The sequence below is a fragment of the Chrysoperla carnea genome, chromosome 1 (assembly GCF_905475395.1).
Source record: "Chrysoperla carnea chromosome 1, inChrCarn1.1, whole genome shotgun sequence".
Classification (NCBI taxonomy): Eukaryota; Metazoa; Arthropoda; class Insecta; order Neuroptera; family Chrysopidae; genus Chrysoperla; species Chrysoperla carnea.
Genome location: NC_058337.1, coordinates 43973274 through 43996091, shown reverse-complemented (window position 1 = coordinate 43996091; position 22818 = coordinate 43973274). Strand labels below are relative to the sequence as shown.

The window sequence follows — 22818 nt, the reverse complement described above, 5'->3', positions numbered from 1 at the left end:
TTATTCTTAAAAACTGTTAATACATGTATGGGTGAGCAAATATTTATTAATTTATTTAGAAATCGACCTTAACAATAGTTTTATGTGATTTAAAAAAAATTAATCATCAATATTAAATATGAAAAAATGCATCAAAATATGCAATTTGATCAATGTAAATAATTTTTTTTTGTATATATATATATTTTATTTCAATTATAAAAATTGATAAAAATTTATGGTAAAATATTTTTTTATAAACTTTATTTAATTGCCTATTATTTTCAAAATTTTTAATCTAACAATATTTAAATAATAATATTTTAATATAATATATACATTTTATTTATTGTTTAAAAATTATAATTTAAAATTGTGTGTCAAATTTTATATATATTGTTTTTATTACGTATATAAATTGATTTAAATTACCAAAAAAATTTAGTTGTTTTTTAATCTAACCACATTTTATAAATAAATACTTATTTTAAATAAATATTTTCAATTTTTTTATAGGGTTGGTTTTGTTCACTTGATCAAACTACCAACAAGTGGTTTACAACATATTCATAAAGCGAGGCCTTCCCAAAGCTTTGGTTTCCAAGGAGGCCGGTGACTATCTTGATAACTATCAGTCCTCTGATATATAACAACACCACTCGGGGTATTCTTTTATCAGAGTTTCATTAAAGAGCGATGGCGATATCACTATCGATCTGATGAAGTGGTGAATATATATCGGTCTAATGAAGTTGTGGATATGTTATCTATGAGGAAGTGGTATATAATTGTTAGTCTACTCATAAACGTTTTCGTAACGCCATCGCTGTCTAAGTAACCTAAGTTTCAGTGATTTATCAGAATAGCCGTATACGGACAATATATTTATATATAGAGAAAATTTCTTTGCAGGACAAGGAAAGGGGTATTTTGATATGATAAGCCACTAACAAAGGATAGTCACATAGTCGTCTCCCCAGGTGACATTACAGACCGAGCGTAAGAGATATTTTCCACAATTATTTGTAAAAAATATTTGTGTAATTAATTATTTTTAATTAATAATAAACCCAATATCGGATTTAAATAGATATCCATTATTTTTAAAATAAATTTTCCAAGTTGACCGTGAGACAATAATAGATTTTTGGTTATAAAGAAAGTTGAGATTTTAACAGTGATTTGAGTCTTGTATTAATGGAAATCTTCAACGATTATCTTTGTCTGCCATATATGTAAAAAGAAAAAAAATTTCGAGAAATTTGTAAACTTCGAGAGGGTTTATTAAGTAGGTTGCACGTGCAAAATTCATTTTTGTATATGTTGTGTTGTCAATTTATTATTTTCGTTTAAAATGGCGGTAATCAAAAATCAAAAAACTTCATTAGAAACAATTCAGCACTTGAGCCACGGAAATTTCTTTTTTTTTAAATTAAAACTAACAAAAAGAATAATTGAATTTTTATCTCGTTAAATTAACGGTCTACGTGTGACTTTTTTTAAAAAATTGTATTAAACAGTTTTGCTCAATTTTATTTACTGTATTAATATAAGATCGGTGGTGATGTGAATGTGTTAATTTTGTAAATCATTTTTCATTCGATAAAATTTATCCAAAAAATATCCATGACGTAGTTTTTGAAATAAAACCGATTCTCGTTACGTGTGGTAATTTTGCGATGCCTTTCCTACTCGTAACCATAGTAATAATAATAATAATAATACAGATGGGTAATACAATTTACTACATTCATTGATATTCACATTTATATTATATGCGTGATTCCCTATATCAACCCTGATAAATAGGGGGTACTTTTCTGAAAATAATGCGTGATTATTTTAATATCAAGTCAAAAAATTAGTTTGGTTATATAAATTATGCATATGCCCTAAATATCACTGGTAGTTTAATCAACGAAATTTTCTATTCTAAATATTTATATATTTTTTATGAAATTTTTATTTTAGACATTAAGCTACTTCTAAATCAGATGAGTCTTCAGCTTCATCACTAAATGAAGTAGTTTTCTGTGATAATAAATCATTATTTGTAGGTGATAAATTTGAGCTAAATTCAGATTTTATTAACACATTATGCGTATTTCGTTCATCCTGTATTTTTCGTATACGTTCTTGTTCTTCTCGCTTTTGTTTACGCCATTTTGCACGTCGATTTTTAAACCACACCTGTAACAAGATAAAAAAATTTATGTTAATTTTGCAAAACAAAATAATTATCTTTGTGAAAAAATAAATTTGATTTAGATAAACGTCTAAAACGAAATTACGCTTTTTATATGGATTGATTAAAACATTTTATACGATATAACGTCATAATAATCGTCAAATTGAGTAACCGAGTTGATTAAAGCGTAACCAAATCCGTACGCGGTATGCCTAGGGAAGTGAGTTCGATTCCCGACGTTACAACGAAAAATATTTAATTTATGTTTGGGATGGGCTGGTGTATGCTTGAAGAAATTGCACTCAGCCTCTAAATATAATTGAGGAGATGATAAATGAAATTATCAACGAAAGCAGTAATAAAACGCCTAGCCTTACTTAGCCTAACGATTAATAATAAGTTACCTATAAGTGACCAGAAATGAAAGCTTGCGACTCAATATTCCTAAGCGATTGTTTACCTGAAAATTTTTGCTGAAGCACAAAATTTGTAAATAGTCACGTGTAGATTCAGACAAAAAATGTTTGTGTTTACAGTTCAGCTTAAGATAATTTTTTTTGTCTAAAGTAATAAAAGTAAAAGAAGCTTGTCTTTGAAAAGTATTATTTCTGCTTCATTTAATGATAATTTTATAATGTGTTGATTGATATTACTTTTTAACGCTTTTATTATAAGTATCAATCAATCAAAGGATTTTTTTTAGAAAAATAACAGATGCTTCCCTGCAAGATTTACTGAAAATAAATAAAAACAAACATAGATTAAATTATGCATATACATATTATTTTATCGGTTATGGTGGGCTTTCAAGCTGTTAAATAATTTTTATTTTACTGGCTATGGTTTCTTGTTACCGCCGGCGGGAAATACTTTATAGTCAAACATTAAAAAATGGCAAACATTTCGTTTGAAATAGTTGCTTAAGGTAGTACTATCGGTAATAGACTTTGCATTCAGAATTTAATGAAACTTGGCTTAGCTGTCCATTATTATATCAAAATTAACCAGTTAAATTTTTAGGGGCCTTCAGACAACTGAACGTCCAGTTTTGTGAAATAAAATAAAATCTGTGATTTCCCATAAGGATCAATGTTAAAATATCTTTTTTTCAGTTCTCTGAAGGTCCTAAAAATTGAACTGGTTAATTATGATATAATAATGGACAACTATGCCAAGTTTCATAAAATTCTGAATGCAAAGACTGTTACCGATAGTACTACCTTAAATATGAATTGTTATTTTTTGTATTGTTATCTTCAACTGTAAAATTAGAGCACCTACGCTTTTCAATTTACCTAACAAAGTATTTTACAAGTTTTAGAAAAATAAAATTTTGTTACAGTTTCAATGAACATTTAATTAATATTTTTGGAAGAAAAAGGAACTCATTTTTACAAAATCAATGAATGAATATTCTTAAAGTTTAAAAAAAAAAATTTTTAATCTGTGACATTAAAAAAAAACCAGATCTTTTTTCTACAAGAACTTGGCACTTGTTTAAATTACCGTATAAATTTCAATTTAACTTATACAAAAGCATATTAAGGTAATGGGAATTAGTGTAATCTTTTATTTTATCAAATTTGTCAGAAATGATTATTGTATGTGATTTGACCTAAAAAATATTATTCAAATTGCAGTTAATTGTTATTACAAGGTAAATCCTGTTAAATCAGTACAAGACTTTCATACAAAAAATACAAAAAAAATAATTTAATATGTATCGGCTTTTATAAATGGTATTACATAGTCTTATCTGTGATTATTCTTAATGTTTTAATATGACCTCTTTTTAAATTTTTTTTTCGAGTAGTAGTACTTTAGAGATATTGGATTAATAATAATCTTCAAAAAATTATTATCCTTTTGTGTATGGACATATATACCAATTTGGCTAAATGGTTTTAAAATAATAAGTTAAGTATTTTTGTAGCCAAAAAATGATTTTTTATACAAAGAAAAAATGTCTGTTAAGGCTTCAATTTTATAAAATTAATTGATAAATTTTTAAATCAATTATAATATCAGTTTATAACTACATAAAATATTTTGAAAATTAAATTTTTAAGTTTTCTCATACAATTAAAATTTTATTTTATTTAGTTAATATTTTTGAAACATAATACACAAATTATTAAACATCAATTGTACCTGTACATAAAAGTGTTGAAATTCCTTCGATCCAGGTTTGTGACTTAAAAAACAAAATTTAAATTATTACATGAAAAAATCCTGTTAATCCCGAGTTATTTTATTACAGTGGTTTGTTAGAAGGGGGTAAAAATTCTAGTTTTATGGTCACCATGACTAAAAACAACTGAAAAAGGGGATGAAAGTGATAGGGATGACGAGCGTTATTTACGTTCAAACTGAGAAAATTTTTCATAGAAGATAGTTAGGAACACATGACCCGATCCAATGGTCCTCTTGGTCTCCGGATTTGAATTCAAGAGTATTTTTTGTGGGGATGTCTAAAAATGTAGCATAGCATCGATAGAGCATCTTGAGCTACGCATAACTCAAGCTTATCTAAATCTTGAAGAGGCCGCCATAAGTGCTGCTTTAAAATTAAGTGTGAGAGTCCTGATCTAAGGCTTGCCTGAGCGTAAGTGGAGCTCTGTTGGAATAGATTCTTTAAGAAAGAATTCTCAAGCTTAATCATCAATTCAATAAATTACTTAAAATTTTGATATTTAACTGAGTAAGTTTCAATATTAATTTGCACGCTTAAAATTACCATAGCTTTTGAAATACCTGAGATTTTGTTTTGTTGTTGTTTACAGAAGCTCAAATATCTACTTTTAAAATCTGAAAAAAAAATTAAATTAAAAACCAAAAATTGTCATGTATTTCCTAAGACGAAATAAAAAATTTGTTAATAAACTAGATTAAAAATGATTAAATGTGTATATTTTATTTTTTCGAAATTGCTCGTCCTAAGAAAAAAAAGTGTTGAGCCTGAAAAACTGACACTCTATATGACTTGAAAATTTCAATTTTTGATTTGTCGGACGATGGACACTGTAAACAAGTAAGCATGAAACTCAATTCATTTTTAGTAAATTTAATTGTTCAAATGAGTGTGAATAAGGTACCGAGCATGGGTAGTGTATGTTCTGTAGGTATTGAAATTCAATTGTAAAGTAAAGAAGGATTTCGTATTTATTATATAGGTACTTACTTAAGTATGTATGTCAAAAAATTACCATTTTTAAGTTGTATTTTGAATACATTTTACTTTTTTTAATGTGTGAAAGAATTCAAATTTTTTTGCATCAATGGCTTGATTTTTTGAAGATTAATAAGCCTAAATGTAAAATACTTAAAAAATTACTTTGGGATGTTTCTAATATCCTGAGACCTTACTTTTAATATAAATTTACAAAAGGCTGAATACTTTGAAAGTTTCAAAATACTTTGTAAGAAACTTTTCTCTCGATTAAAACATATATTAAAATTAAACAATGTATTAATTAATATTAATTGCTGTCTCATCTTCATCGCTTAAGTTGCTTCATCACCGTATGCTGCATGTTCCCATGGTCATTAAGGGAGTTTGTCCAATGATCAACACAATATCCGATACATTATTATTATTGTTGATGATAATTTCTTAATTCCTGATTTCTGAAAAGTATCGGATCGGATCGGATAGTTTGCATTTTTAACAGAGAAATTATTAATTGATAAACATCACTTCATATTTATCGAGATTTAAATATCATGATAATTATTAAGATTATTATCAATTATAATAAATTATCAACTAACGGAGGTTATTTTGAACTACCGAACTAAAAAAGCGGGTGTTATAAGTTTGACCGCTATGTGTGTGTCTGTCTGTGGCGCCTAAACGGTTGAACTGATTTTGTTTTTTTTTTTGTTTTGTTTAAAAAGTAATTTAATAGAGAGTGTTTTTAGGTATCTTTCAAGTGCATCTTTAGGGTTCCGTACTCAAAAAAACTAAAAATTGGCGATGGTCTTCCAAATCGGCTCCGTTTCGAAAAGGTTTTAAGGAAAAAGGCAATTTAATGGAGAGAGTCTAAGATATGTTTCAAATACGAGTTTAAAGTTCCATAGCCGAAAAATATGTCGAGGTTATTTTAAATTTTGTTAATTTCACTTGTAAACAATAAATTTGATTCACCATTCTTGGAAAAAAGGCTGTTTTTTGTAGTTACTATAATGACAACAGAAAGTCCTGCATAAATTATGTTTGCATAAACTTAGAAGCATTAGAGTAGAATTAATGATATTCTTACGCCTTAACACCATTTAATTAAAAAATCTGTTAGTTTATGAGATTTTGATATCAAACAAAATTAAGTTTGAATCAAGAATCATATAAGTATGTTGTACAATCATTGATAAGAGGGCGAAGCCGTGTATGAATGCACAAATATTGTACAATGATTATATTGATTCATATATTTATTGAATAGTTTGTTTATAATACATATCTACAATAAATAGGTATGTATACATACAATATAATAATGTATTGCGAATATTATAATAAATACAATAAGCGGTAAAAACGTTTTGCTATGAAAGTTTTCACTTCATAGCATTCATTTAAACGATACATAGGTTTTACCTTCCTTGTGTATATTATATTTATATACAAGCCACACATTATTTGGTATAAACACATACAATTTATCCAGGCACGTCGATAAGATACCTACTAAGTGTTACACAATACAAATATAAATTGTGGGATATAGTAGAGTATATTATAAATTTAAATACATACAAAAATTACATATACTTAGTATTCATAATCTTAACTTTCCATTACGTGATTTTTTCATAAATACACTGATATATAAGCGTGGATACAGCCCTTAAAAAAGGTGACAGAGCACCCAAAAATCAACCAAATGCGAATCGCAGTATGAACTTGCTCATGATCGATGCATTCTTATAAAGGAGATGTTTACAAAATATATGACGCCTTTACCAAGATTTTGTACAGTGTATTTAAATATTAATAAACCAGTAGAATGTTAATTTGTTCGCTCACAAAAATTACAAAAGTAATTGTCCGTTTGTTTACACGTCACAGTATTGTCCGTTTGTTTACACGTCACAGTATCACATTTAGACTCTAAACTACTGAACCAATTTTGATGAAATTTTTACATCTTCAAATCAAATTAAACGCTAGTTATTTTACATTTATTTAGGTTCTTTTCTTATTTCAAGTTTTCGTTTTTTTTTGATAATATCGATTTCCAGGTGTTTAGGAAAGCAAGCACGAATAATCTTTCCTGTCCAATTTACGCACGCAACCATGATTTTACTCCTTGAAGTGTGGAAAACGAAGTGTGAAGTGTACGCTGGCTGGAAGAGTTACGCTACAAATCTTGGTCACATGCTTCAATGAGATGAGCTACAGACTCTGGTATGGCGGAATTATTTTCAAGTTTTGTTTCTCATTTGACCATTTAGAGTCATTATTGATTTATAATAGTTGATTCACTATCATTATTGAATCGTCGGTCTTCACTGCCTGGATTTCGATATTCAGGCACTAATAAGACACCAACATTTGGTTCATGGATAACGGAATCTAATATAGGGATTGATTTCCGAAAGTACTCTTCTGATTTCACTGGGATTTTTTTCGATTTTTGGAATCTGTTCCTCTCAAAAATTATCAGATGGGGGTTTAGTATGAAATTAGGAACAAGCGACTATTTAAAGCGATTCTTTGTTTTTTTTTTTTTTTTTTTTTTTTTTTTTAATTATTATATCGTAAGTTTATTTAGGTGATGGGCATGCCCATATGGGTGGATCCGCCACTGCTGATATATTACTCAATATATACTATACAGAATACAGCATATTTAAACAATTTAACTAACTTTATAAAAATAGTTATATTTCAAGCTTGTGATTAAAATATATTCTTATTGAATTCAGTCTGTATATAACTCAATTTGATCGGTTTTAATTTAAATATCTTTAATATAAACTTATTGATAATTCATCAATAAAATACATCCTTATTAAGAATTCTGTGGCTGGCAGGAAAAAGGGGGTGCACTTTTTGAAAAAAATTTTTCTTCCTCAATAAATTTTCATTAATAAATGACGCTAAGTGATTTTTTAATACTAAACTAGACGTTTAACACTCTCTGTGACTTAAAAAAGTATAAAGCCTAAACAAGTGCAGAAAAATCTAAGTAAGACTGGCTCATAGGTTTTCGAGCTATAAATGATTAAATATTCCTCAAGGAATGTTGTCTATACCAATAGAATATAATGGTTCTTCATTAAGCTCATTTACTGAAAAAATTAAAAAAATTAAATAACATTTTTATTTTTAACTCCCTGTAGACGGCTATGTGTGTATGTGTCTGTCTGCATGAACCGATTAAAATTAATTTTTTTTGGTTTGAAAGGTGATTTGATTGATAGTGTTCTTAGCTATGTTCCATGAAAATCGGTTTTTCAAGAACCGATTAAAATTAATTTTTTTTGGTTTGAAAGGTGATTTGATTGATAGTGTTCTTAGCTATGTTCCAAGAAAATAGGTTTTTCAAGAACCGATTAAAATTAATTTTTTTTGGTTTGAAAGGTGATTTGATTGATAGTGTTCTTAGCTATGTTCCAAGAAAATCGGTTTTGTTTGAAAATAGTTATAAAGAAAAACCATATTTTTCGGGGGTTTTTAAATTTTGTAATTTCACTTGCTGCGTAAAAAAATTTGTTAGTGAGACTAGGAGTACCTATCCTTTTATACCTTTAAAAACACATTAGTAACAATATTTTAAGTGTAAATACTAAAACATTACACGTGATAAAAAACTAAAAGTCTGTCTGTGTGTGTGTCTTATTTTCTGTGGCACCGTAGCTGCTAAACGGATGGACCGATTTTGATTTGTTTGAAAGGTAATTTAATGAAGGGTGTTTTTAGTTATGCTTTGTTTGAAAGGTAATTTAATGAAGTATGTTACAAGTACGAATTTAGAGTTCCGTACAAGGAAAAACTAAAAATCGGCGATGATCTTCCAAATTGGCTCAGTTTGGAAAAGGCTTTAAGGAAAAAGGCAATTTAATGAAAGAGTTCTTAGATATGTTTCAAATGCGAGTTTAGGGTTACGTAGCCGATAAATTTGTCGGGAGTTATTTAAATTTTGTAAATTTCACTTCTACTATTGTGTGTTATATCGCTTGGAGGACTTTATTTTATATTTTACCCACTAACAATATTCTGTATTAAAATACCTACTAGTCAGGTGATAAACGAATAAAAGAAATCGATTTACAAATTCAAGTAAAGATACTTATAACAATAACATTCAATTGATTATTATATTATGAGTAGATATATTGTATTATGGTAATAATATTCTTCAGTTTCAAACGATAACGATTTATATAAAGTTAATAGGTATAACGATAACCAATTCTATGGTGTACCATATATGTACCCATACTCACCCATACATGATATACAAACCATACACATACACAATAAAACAGACCATATTACTTAGGTACTTTCATTATTATGAAAAGCATATTGTATATTATTATTATGTATAATTGAAAGCTTTGCTTGGCATGCGGCTTGGCTTTTACTAGTATTTAATAATACTATTGTTGGAAAATCTTTTGTTATTTCCTTTCAATTTCACTGTTTTATTTTTCATATGTTTATTATTATATACGATATTTGATTTGGTATAAGTATGTACATGTATTTGACACTTGAAAGATAACTTTTACATTTTATAGTACAAAAAACTTGGGGTTTCAACTCCAAAAAATTAAAATAAATGAAACTTCGTGGAATTATATACTGTTAGATGAGTACAATCAGATAAAAGAAACTTTTCACCAAAAAATATTTTGGGCAGTCTCATTTGGAAACTACAATGTCTCGGGTAGATAATCGCTTCAACTTTAACTATTCTTTTTTGTCGTAGGCTAAATATAAGGAGTTGATTTTTAAAATAGATAAACTTGTTGGTTTCTGAAGTATTTTGAGAAAACGGGAAAATTTATGTATCTTAATCTGAATTTTAAGTAGGTACATACGAGTTTCATTTGGACGTTTTGCGTTATTTTTAGCGAATTTGCGAAGGAGCTATTGCTTTTGTACTGATGATGTAAGTTCATGAATCCTACTTAATAGATGTCAAAAATGACCAACGTTAAAATTTATATATAAATACATATGTATCTATACGTTTATGTGTCTTTAAACTAGCGGTTGCAATTCCAAGTCCGATTTGAATAAAATTTGGTATCAAGAAGGGTTTTGGTATTTGAAAGGTCAAGTTCGTTAATGAGAAAAATCAACACATAAAAATGGGGTAGGGGGAGGTGAAAAGTATAAAATTTGAATATTTTGTGATCAGTTTTAAGCAAAAAAGTATTCTTGTGATATATTTCCTAGGCGCTTAGGTTTCGAAATAATTCGATTTTAAGAAAAATGTGTTATTTTTTCAATCTCTGAGGGAATTCGCTTAGCTAACCTCAGCTAACCTCATCATTAATATTGAAATTAAGTAAAACAGGAAAAAATATCGTTATGCGAACCTCTTAAAACTAAAATACAAATCAAATTGAATAGAAATCTTAAAATGCGAACATATTTTTTTCTATTAAAATGCAAATATCCCATCTTATTAACATTTAAAGTCAACAGCAGAGAAGTGGCTACAAAATTAAATAAAAAGATTGTCGCTTATATTAAAGCATGAATTATAATTTAAATATTAAATTGTGTGTGTTTGACATTTATTTTAATTTAATAATATAAATAAGTACGTATAGATACGATACCATGTTTGTTTTTTTATACGACGTAAGTTAATAAAATCAACACAAAGATAACCTCCAAACTAAAGTGAACTAATATAAAATAGAGAAAAACGTTTTGAGGGTTAGGTTCATAAAATCAAATCAAAAATTTTATTGAAAAATAACACACATTATTTAAGGGGTTGTATGTAAATAATAGTTCGAAAAGAATACAAAGTGTTATAGAAAAATGTTTCGCTATAATGAAATTATAATTAGAAAAGTCGTTTTCCGATCAGTTATACCAGTTATGTCTTTGAGAATTATTATTATATTTGGTAATTTCTAAATTAATATTAGTAGGTACAAGTGAAATTTATAAAATTTAAAAAACCTCCGACAAATACGATTTATTCCTAGTAAACCGATTTTTGAAAACTATAAAATGTTCTCAATCAAGTCAGTTCGACCGTTTAAGGGCTACGATGCCACTGAGAAACACATAGACGAACAGATAAACATTTTAAACTTATAAAACTCCTTCTTAAAGCAATATCAAAGTGATGGTCAAGGACATCAGATGAGATGAAAAGGATACCTAGAGAGCTATCATTTTTTGGGATAAATTTTTGGAAATATTTTAATTGAAATTGAAATATTTGAGTTGACTTTGTTCTTTTGAATTATCTAATTATTTTACCATTTCACTTTTTGAAATGAATTAAGCGTTTATTTGACCATTCATTTCCATAGTAATTATTTATATATTAAAATTATATGTCCTGTCTTTTCCAAACTGAATCGATTTTGAAGATTATCGAAAAATTTTTTTTCGGGCACAAAACCCTAAGCTCGCACTTGAAACATAGCTAAGAACACTCTCCGTTAAATTACCTTTCAAATGAAACTAAAAAAATTAAAAAGGTTCATCCGTTTAGGCGCTACGATGCCACAGACATGCACATACACATACACACACACATAGAGGTAAAAAATATAACACCCCTTTTTAAGTTCGGGGTTAAAAAATAGAATTTTTATAAGTAAATCTTTGAAAATAAAATTTACAGTTAACCTAATATTAGACAAAAAACGGTCTCTAAAATTAATAATAATCTAGGATACTATATTATTTCGCTACAATCTTGCATATTCATCCAGCAGCTTGGTATTAAATGTCATGTCTCTAGATTATTGAGCAGTTAGTTTAAAATCGATAAAAGGGAGATAAATAAGAGGTAAAATACAAAATTAAAATGTATCGAAATATATTTCAGAAGATTATGAACGAAAATATAAAAATTGATAATAAAAGTTTAGAACTATTATAATGAACTCAAATTTATTTTGTAGATGTTACGAAAGCGTTTATGGATTATATTTTATTATTCATATAAGTGTACTATTCGAATGCGATCATTGTGGTTCACTCGATATTCATATGATAATTATTGCTTGGATCATAAAGATGTGTTCTCTTAGCGCCACTCTGTATAAGAATGAAGAGGGTGTATTATTTTTCGTATGCATATGGTTATAGGTCTTGTAGGATGATGATTTTCCTATTTATTAGCCATTTAAAGTACATAATGTAAGGTTTTTATTATTCACACCAGGATGTTAAATTAGGTGTCATGTGTTATATGTTTATGGTGTGTATATGTTAGTGATGATATATTAATATAAATGACACATCCCTTTCCTTCCTAATAATGTACAAATATATTCATATTTTATAGTAGGTACATCTATCAATCCATTCACACCCTTTATAAAATCTATTCATGCATTGTTTTTCAAAGGTGGCGTCATATTGTCCGATAATAATAATAATCATTTTTTAAATGGATAATGATTTTAAATGGATTTAGGCCAAGCACCCTAAACCGTTATCGATACGTTATAAGACACCCAAAAAATCAGTGAAAGTGACTGTAATTTATGTTAGAAACTTTATAAGATTGATAGACTATTAAATTTTTTTAATTCTTAATTTTAGAAAAATGATTGCAAAAGAAAGTAGCAAAAAAGGGTTAACTTAATTTTAACACTTCTTTCAAGACTGCACTATTTAGAGAATAAAATATTTAGTTTGTACCTACTTTGTTTCTACCTACTCAAGTTAAATATAACTGCTTTAAAAGTCTCTTAAAAGTTTGCTTGCGAATAACTCCTTTTTAGCCATTTGGTCTCTTCATGCCCTCAGTTGAAAAAGTGCCAATCACTGAAATCTAAAAATGCCTTTTTTCTTCTAGTTAAATAACCTTGTGGTTTTCTTTTCTGTAATACAATACAGAAAAAGAACTAATATTTTGATTTGGACGGACTTGACAGAATTTTATTAATTAATATACTCAGAAAAAATTATTTTAAAGAATAAGAAAAATAATGTGGGTTTTAAAATAAGAAGTCTGCCGAAATATAAAACTTTTTTTCATTCAAAGACCAATTTTAATAGGGAGGAAAATTTCTCCATTTAGAAAAGATACAAGTTAATAGTTTTAATAAACGAAAAACATTAGAAATTATATTTTCAAATATTTTTAAAATTATTTAACAAAATTGATTGGTAATGTTATCAAATTCCCCACATTTTTTCATTTTTAACGTTCGAACTAAAAAAAGGGGTGTTATAAATTTAACCGCTATGTGTGTGGGTCTGTGTGTTTGTGGCATCGTAGCGCCTAAACGGATGAAAGCATTTTGATTTTTTTGTTTCGTTTGAAAAGTAGTTTAATGGAGAGTGTTCTGAGATATGTTTCAAGTGCAAGCTTAGGGCTTCGTACCCAAAAAATTAAAAAATTGACAATGATCTTCAAAATCGGCTCTATTTGGAAAATGCTTTAAGGAAAAAGGCATTATGATGGAGAATGTTTTTAAAATTGTTTCAAGTGCGAGCTTAGGGTTTCGTACCCGAAAAATTTGTCGGTGGTTTTTTAAATTTTGTAAATGTCACTTGTATATTCATTCAAGATAAGATGTTTTGTGGGGTATCGGTTACTGTTAGTGAATCTTGGACTATTTGGTAACTAATACCTTACAATACTCTTTTTTTTTATATCATTTTATTAGCATAATAATTATTATCCATTTAAACATATATTTATCATTTCCTCTATTTAAAGCATTAACAATATTATTTATTTATAGAGATTATATTATCCTTGGTAATTTGTTAGGTGTTTTTGTACCTACTACTAAAGTATCTTCTATTAGTTAGTACCCATGTGCCTACTTCCTTTCCATGTCTTTTTACAAGTAGGCAGATATAAACTTCAAAAATTAATAATTCCAAAAATATTTACAACCTTTTTCAAACATCTATTTCAAAATTTAAGAAGAAGATCATAATAAAAATTTTTATTTTTCTAATAAAGAATACATGCTAGACAAAAAACTATTGGGCAAAATTTAAATTACAGGATCCGAAGGAATCCTAAGAAATTGAATTGTTTTTAATTGTTTTAAATTTTATTCTTATACAGGGTGGGTCATTTTAATCAATAATGGTTGGCATCATGTTCCAAATCCATCTCAAAATAATTTCATGACATCATGTTCCGACATCAGATTCGATCTAGTTCTTTGGGTTGCTTTAATAAGCAATTGATATTCTAAAAGGTAAGAGATAGAATTAGAAAGTTCATTCTCATAAAAAACTAACAATTTTTGTTTAAAACTTTTTTTCGAAAAACGATAGCTTACAGACGAAATGCGACTTCAAAATATATCATTATTGCATTAAATCGAAAGAAAATATTCTTAAAGATTGTTGGTCAAAGTTATGGATATAATACGAATGTTTTCTATTGCCCTTGACAACTGTTGGCCAACTATTTTTGCATTAATGGTTAATGCATTAATGGCTTATTTTTAAGTCGCATTCTCTCCACGCAATCGGTCATTGACTTGAAAAATTGAGCGGGGATGATGTTGTATCGGTTCTGACCGTTCAAAATGCTTAACCTTTGCGAAAATTACGCTAAAATTGTAGGTAATACATCTAATCATTCGCGATTTACAAGTTGTGAGAGCCAAAGGAAACTAGCTGCTAATTCTGTGGCCGTAAGTGGTGAAATTTTGAATTTACTGCCTCAAGAGCAGGGAATCGAGGATTTTTGGGCTTTTCGAAGTATAAATAATAAAATACAACACTTTATTATATTATAAAATTGATATTTTAGAAAATCCCATTTTCCTGTATTTTGAAATGTTTTTCCTAGGGTGCGGCCTTCTCGAATTTTCCCGTTTATGTAGCCTATACCAATCCTAGGAACACCTTAAGGTCTAGCCTTGTGTCAAGTTTAATCGAAATCTTTAGAGCCATTTTTGAGAAAACCCCAAAAAAAAGGTTTTCCCTAGGGTGTGGGCCTTCTCGAATTTTACCGGATATGTGGGTTATACCAATCCTAGGAACACCTTAAGGTCTAACCTCGTGCTTAGTTTAATCGAAATCGCTAGAGCCGTCTTTGAGAAAACCCAAAAAAAAGTTTTTCCCAAGAGTGTGGGCCTTCTCGAATTTTCCCGGATATGTGGCTTATACTAATCCTAGGAACATCTTAAGGTCTAGCCTTGTGCCTAGTTTAATTGAAATCGTTTGAGCCGTTTTTTAGAAAACCAAAAAAAAAAATACCGACATACCGACATACCGACGGACGCAACATTTTTTAAAAAACCCTTTTTTGGAATCAGGAACTCTCAAAACGTGTATTTCCGTTGAAACCCCGATATCGATTTTTTTTTCGATCAAAATACTTGAAGTTTTATTGGTTTTAAACATGCCTATCATATTTTTATTCTATCGAAAAGTGTTCATGGCTATTTTTAATTTCATTTATTTTAATTTTTTTTTTCATGAATGGTTTTTTTCAGGCATGCCTATACCATTATTTTCGTTGTAAAGTTATCTTTCTTCTGATACCAATTTCGATGGGATACCAGATCGGTGTAGTTACTTATATTGACTTATCTGTTCATACTAGATAAGGTATTTTCACCAATCTATTAGAAAATCGAAATTAGTGTCAGAAAGATAATTTAATTACGAAAATAATGCATAGTCTTGCCTGAAAAAACCGTTCATGAAAAAATTAATTATAATTAATTAATTTAAAAATAGCCATGAACACTCTTCGATAGAAAAACTATGATAGGCGTGTTTAAAAATCAATAAAATTTCATAAAAAATATGTCTCATCTGGTTATCAGATGGGTGAAGATCGACCTTATGCCGTCTCTTAGACCATTGGTTCATAACACAATTGGGGTGTGTGATGAAATTGTCAACTAACAAATGATTTCGTACAGCACTTAACAGGACCTTGCCATAGACTTTCTTCGGATATCTAGTAGTCTGTACTTAAACTGTATCACGGAAATGCATAGCTCTGAGCCTAAATATAAAACAATCAAACAAATATAGCTCGTTTTGTAACTAAACCCAGAAATAAGATTATACTATAAACTTTTCCATTTAAAATCTATTGAATTAATAATAACGTTAAATAACATTCTGTGTGTATTTGTACTATGGTATATCATTCCCATGAGATAGACATAACCTTCTTCTCAAAATCTTACCTACCATATTATATAGGGTAAGATGTAGTGCCTTGAGAGTAGTACACGTAAGAGAACATGATTCAGTTTTTGATTACAGTTTTCAATGATTCAAAAACATAAAATTTATGATACTGTTTCCTAGAGTGAACTGTAACGATTAGATGTTGAAGAGGTCGCCTTCAGACATAATATGCAACGGTGATTTTAGGTACATTAGGATATGAGCCAAGGTGCATATGGTGTTGTACCATTATTCACACATCAAAATTCTCAAAAAAATACGTATTATTGAGGAATAACAGTACTATTAACTTTTACAATTTACATTGCAATATTTTAATTTATGGCTTTAAAAAACATCTCACGGTAATGTTTTATTCTAGGCACTACACCTACACTTGTGTAGTATATAACTAACTCGGATAATAAAGCTTAAGCACACTCATATAATATGTTATAAATACTTTAAATAGGTAAAATAGTTTGGATATATTGAGTTCTCAGTTCATATACTTACATTATTATAATACGAAGTAGATGCGGTAAAGGGGCAGCTTTATGTTAGAAAACAATAGAAAACAAATGATATTCATTAACTATATCGACACAGTGTGGTTATCAAAAATAATGACCGATAACTTTTCATAATTAACACTTGACTTCCTTGTATTAAGTAAAGGAAATATTGAAATAGCTGAAAAATTTGGTGTTGAGTCAAAAACTGTCTGTCGCAAAATCGAAATTTTGGATTCTTGTAACATGTGTTCACGTCCCTTTTTTAACCTATTTATTTATTTTGATATTCTGCATAACTCCAAAACCATCAGCCGTATGACCTTCAAATTTGTCTGACCCTCCACCCTGTACACTCTCTCTTTAGCAAATATTCCTATAAAAATGGAGCTTCCATTCAATAACCCTAGCGTTAATAGGTTTGCCTGTTCATTTTGAGCGTAGAGCTAATTTTTTGAAACCAATATACAGTAAAGGAATGCATGTAAAAAGTCGGAAATTTTCCTTACAATATGATCCCAAAATAATTTCATGAGATTCGTTCGAGCAGTTTCGAGTCGGACAATCTATTTCTTAAATTTTATCATGATCAATATCGCGCGAACAAAAAAAAAAAAAACAAAATGATATCGACTTCGTTAAAGTGTCGATCGATGCGTATTAAAGGCAATATGATCTCAAAATAATTTCATGACATTCGTTTGAGCCGTTTCAAGTCGGGCGAAATTTTTCTTAAATTTTTTCCTGGCCGATATCGCGAGAAACAAAAAATGATATTGACTTCGTTGAGATGCCGATCGAAGCATATTAACGATAATATAATCCAAAAAGAATTTCAAAAAATTAGATGGAGTCGTTTCGAGTCGGTCGAGTTTTTATTTAAAAACTTTTTATTACGCTGAGAAGTTATTCGTGTGGACATCAAGGATCGCACCATACTCTATCCATGGCTTGTTAATTTAGTATTTCACATTGTTTCACACTTCTTAATTTATTCGTTCTATTACCTTCATGATACTCATGAAAACTAGAATACAAAAATATACCTAACGCAAGCAGCTGTTCTGATTTTATATTGCTCAGTGACGACAATAGAGTTCTGGTATTATTTTATTAAAACTATAAGTAGTAACTTTAACTCATGTAAACTGTTGTCCTGTTAAAAATAGCAAAACAAGATTTTTTTTCGAAAATTTTCGAAATCAAAATATTGTAATCATTTATTTTAGTTTTTTGATCTACCCACTAAGATATTTGTGTGTGCCTTTTACCTTATACTGTTAGCATATGCATACCGGTAGTATAATAATAGCGTTATAAACTTTTTCGTTCTAGAAAAAAAATCATTAAATTCTTAGATAATGAAATATCAAAATATTGTCAATAAAACAAATCACTTTTTTGATCTTAAGGCACAAAATAATGTTATCCAAATCTGAGGTAGGTATCCTACGTTGAAATTCTCACTGGCCCACTAGCAATTGTTAAGACGACCACTTAGTTGTGTTTATAAATACCTTTTGAATGATATTTTATCCAGAATGTTATATACTAGCTGATGCCCGCAAATTTGTAACCAAATGCCAGATATAAGTCTTAATTAAAGAGACTTGAACAAATACACACACGTATTATAAATTTAATTCGGAACTCTTGGATTAATGCCATTCGCCTTTTTTGTCACTGAATACGACAATGAGAATTTGAGCAAAGAAAAACCAAAATTCAGCAAAAAAAAAAAACCAATTTCAGAATAGTTTTTCAGATATACCCTTTAACATCTTCGTCTAGATAGATAAATACATATTTAGCTAAATACTCCTTTAATAAAAATTTATTTCCGTTTATGTGAAAAAACGTAAAATTTATTTTTGGCCTTTTAAAGGTAACTCTTTTGAAGGATTCGAGACAATTCTTCCTCTCCCAGTCTTCCTCTTATATACGATATTATTGAACGTTAAAAGCTTGAAGTTGCATGTATTGGACGTGTTGTTGCATGGAAATACGAAATTCGGTTTTTTCTTACTTGAAGAATTGCGAAACGAATAGTTTTTGAGAATTTTGCCCATTTGAACTGTTGATCAAGATGATAATAGTATCGTCTTGAATATGTTTTTTAAGAAATTTTAACGAAAAGATAAATCCAAAGTTAAAAGTCCTTATTATATTTTAATTTCAGGAACTGTATATGGTCCTATTTTGTTAAAGTAGAGGACTGTTGATTTTGATAACTTTAACTGTTTTCCACACAAACGCACATAGCACAAATAAGCTACAATTTTATAACAATATATATTAGGTATATTGGTAACATTGAAATTTGAAAATAAGGATATACATGTGTATCCTAGGTACGAAGTTAAGGTAGTACCTACACGAAAGTGATATTCCAAGAATTTCTCAAAACTCAGAATATAAAATATTTAATTCATAATACACTTGCTGTTAAAATTAGAAGATGATTTACCATGCCATACATGAGATATTAGCAATTAAAAGTGACGCAATTTGTACGTGTACATGGGAGAAGTGTATAAAAATACACAAATTTACAAATATTATATTTATTTACCAATGAATGACGTCCACCATCTCTATGAAAAACTAATATAATGTAGAATACTATATTTAGAAAATATATAAATAAAAATAAAAATTATTTACCATATAGTTTCGATAAAAAACTTAAATAAATAACTCGTTTTAGCGATTATTTTTGTGGAAAAGATATGAAGACTAATGTTAAAGGCATATGTCATAGTGTGTGTGTTTATATGTATACTGGAATCAGTAGTGAGGAACTACAGTCTTTTGAAAATAATATATGGTATATGTATAATAGTCATAGCACAGTTAATGCTCTGAATGATAGTATTAGTCCAAAACTTTTTGACTGTACGGTCGCGGAGGAACTACCTTAATAGAATAACACTGTGAATAATGTTATGAAGGAATAGAAAGGGGCTTTATTAGTTTATTTTCGCTGTTCATTTTCGATCCGTTACTTAAACAATATATGTATATGTATCATATATTATATAAAATATGACCTAAAGCATTTATTTTCATCTATACATATTTCATAATATGATCTGAATATATATTATATACGTATAGGAGATATTATACAGATTTCTATACCTTATACAGTATAGATGATGAATAACAACTGAAACAGTGTGTTACATAGAAATTATTACGTCAAGCGTCTTGCATTTATAGAAATTTTTCCGTGACTCTTTCCAATTCATTTCAATTAATTCACTTGGTGAATCATTGTTTCATTTAGAGAAGGTACGGCCTCACTTATTATCCTCTTTATATATAACTCATAATGTAGAATATGCCAACTTTAAAGACAAATCCACTATACATGATATCCTTAAACCCACTTTCTCCCGCTTCTACCGTCTCCTAAAAACAAAGATTACTTCGACTCCTTGGCCAATAAGGCTGGTGACAAACTAGATTTTTAAGGTGTACATGGCCTCAAATGATCTACAAAAAAAGCAAATAGAAATTGGGGCCAGGATGAAGGTTTGCGTTGAAAATTTTTCCCATTTTATGTTAATTGCTGTAAAAAGTTTTATGTTAATTTGCTGTCATTATTTGTCATCAATAAAAGTGAAAGGGAAAGTTTTAAGGGAGCTGTTATTTAGACATTAGAGTAAATATAAAAATATATTATAGATTATGTCCTATTTTGATATGTAAACTATATTACTGTGAACCTAGCCCTAATTTTAAAAAAAGTATTTATTAGTTTCCTACACAAACTTTCATCCCCTATTCCACTTCCTTCGCGACAAAAAGTAGCCTATGTTGTTTTACATAGTCCCGCCTATCTCTAAATCAGAAATCATCAAACAGTTGGTTTAGCGGTTTAGGCGTGAAAATGAAACAAAAAGACATACGAAGATTCCGAGTTAATTTTACACTTATAATATTAGTTATCTATAGAGGTATAATAAATAGGTTGTTATTGTTTATTCACTAACAAAAGGTGCAGCTCTTTTTGTTTTGAATGGCAAACTCATAAACAATAGTATCAGATCTCCCTGGAACGTCGTAATTTTCTAAAATTGCCTGCTGAGCTGGAGCTGTTGATACTAGAGTTCAAATCACCGCGAGATCTAGCAAAAAATGAATGCGACTGTCAAAACTAGAAGCAGTAAAGGATTAGAAAGAGATTTTGAACCCATTGCTAACATCGATCAAATCGATAAAATATATCAATGGAATAAAGAAAAAGGTGGGAGTATAATATTAACAGTAGTTTGAAATCGATCTATTGTTCGGAGGATGAATTTGATTCAATTTAACGTTTTTTTACAAAAGAAAGTTTGATACGATGTGGTCGATTACATAAAAACAGTTAAAAAATAATTCACCTCTTGGAAAGTGTGTGAAAACAGAAATTTCGAGTGTCAACATAATCAGGTAGTTACTTCAGTTGAATGTAGTTAGCTCAATACTTGAAAATATGGTTTTCCGGCAGAAAATAAGCGTATGCTTGTGATGTTTTTAATATTGGCTGGACATTAGTTTGAAGGCAGAGTATTAATTTTGTCCGTATTGTTCCTGGTTTTGTGACTTTAATTTGGCTTTTTATAGAAATGTTTCTTCAAAACGATTTATTAGATTTATTTTGATATTTTGACTAATGCCTAGGATATTTTTATTAATTACAGTTTAAACGATATGTGTGACCATCTCTCTATTCTTGATCCATTCTGTATGTAAAGAGGAGAATGGATTATATAATTCAATTTTCGCATATCGTTTGTATATATAAACCAATACCTAGTTGGTGGTAGTGTGGTGTGTATTGTAGCTCGCTTTTCGAACATTTATAATAATAACACCGCTACTAAAGTTTAAAACAAACAGTAGTTTCTATAGTATTATCGGTTTTAATTCCAATTAAATTTATTTATATAACATATTGAAAATATTAATTTGAAAAATTCATGTACCTATATTTATAAATACTGGGACGTATTGGGAATTAAATTTCTAACAATATCAATTTTTATCGAAATTTTTATTGAAAAAAATACGATTTCGAGTAATCAGTTGCCCCAATAATCAAGACTTATTCTTCTATTTGACTTAATGGTAAAACTTATAGCTAGCGAAAGTCTATTTCGTAGCATAAATTTTTTGTTATGATATGCTTTTAATTCTAATAGGTTTAATTCGAATTCTTTAGAAAAGTGTGACTATATTTCTTCAAAGCATTCGCCTACATCTCATTTTAATCCCTTAACTAGCAGATTTATTTAGACTGTCAGCTCCCGACAATAATTGAACATAGCATTTTTATAAATTTAACAAAGTATAAGTGAGACCAACTAGTTTAACCTTTGTGGATAATTCTTTGTTTTTGAATTTTCATGCTTTATGGGCTTTCATTGGTTTTTTATGGTTTTTCAGAGCTTGTAACTATGAACTATATGAAATTTTTAATGCGTACTATCTAAGTTATCGATCAAGGAAATAGACATTTTCTATTTGTGTTTTCATTGCGTAGGAAAATAGGAATATTAAAAAAGTGGTACTTGTGTCAACAGTCGGAAAATAAGGAGTTAAAGATAAAAAATCTTCGTACAATATCTTTTTGTTCAATGACATTACTTTCGCCATTATTTTTTCCGTCTCATATGAAAGATACAACATTCATTTGAACAACCTACAGTTTGTTTATATAAATATATTAAATACATAAATTTTGAGACAATTTTAATATAAATGTAAATAATATAATAATAATATTAACTAACTATCTAGGAATATTATAAAAGTTTAAACATTTG

The 22818-nt window shown here is 28.6% G+C and overlaps 1 protein-coding gene across 1 annotated transcript in view; it reads right to left on the bottom strand.

The window, feature by feature from the left end:
• Positions 1 to 1953: 1953 nt before the first annotated feature.
• The window catches only part of LOC123305153 (homeobox protein goosecoid), a 72441-nt gene continuing 51576 nt past the window's right edge, over positions 1954 to 22818 (bottom strand). The window contains exon 3 of the mRNA XM_044886785.1: positions 1954 to 2169. Within this exon, the coding sequence (XP_044742720.1) occupies positions 1954 to 2169 (216 nt within the window). The remainder of the gene's footprint in view (positions 2170 to 22818) is intronic.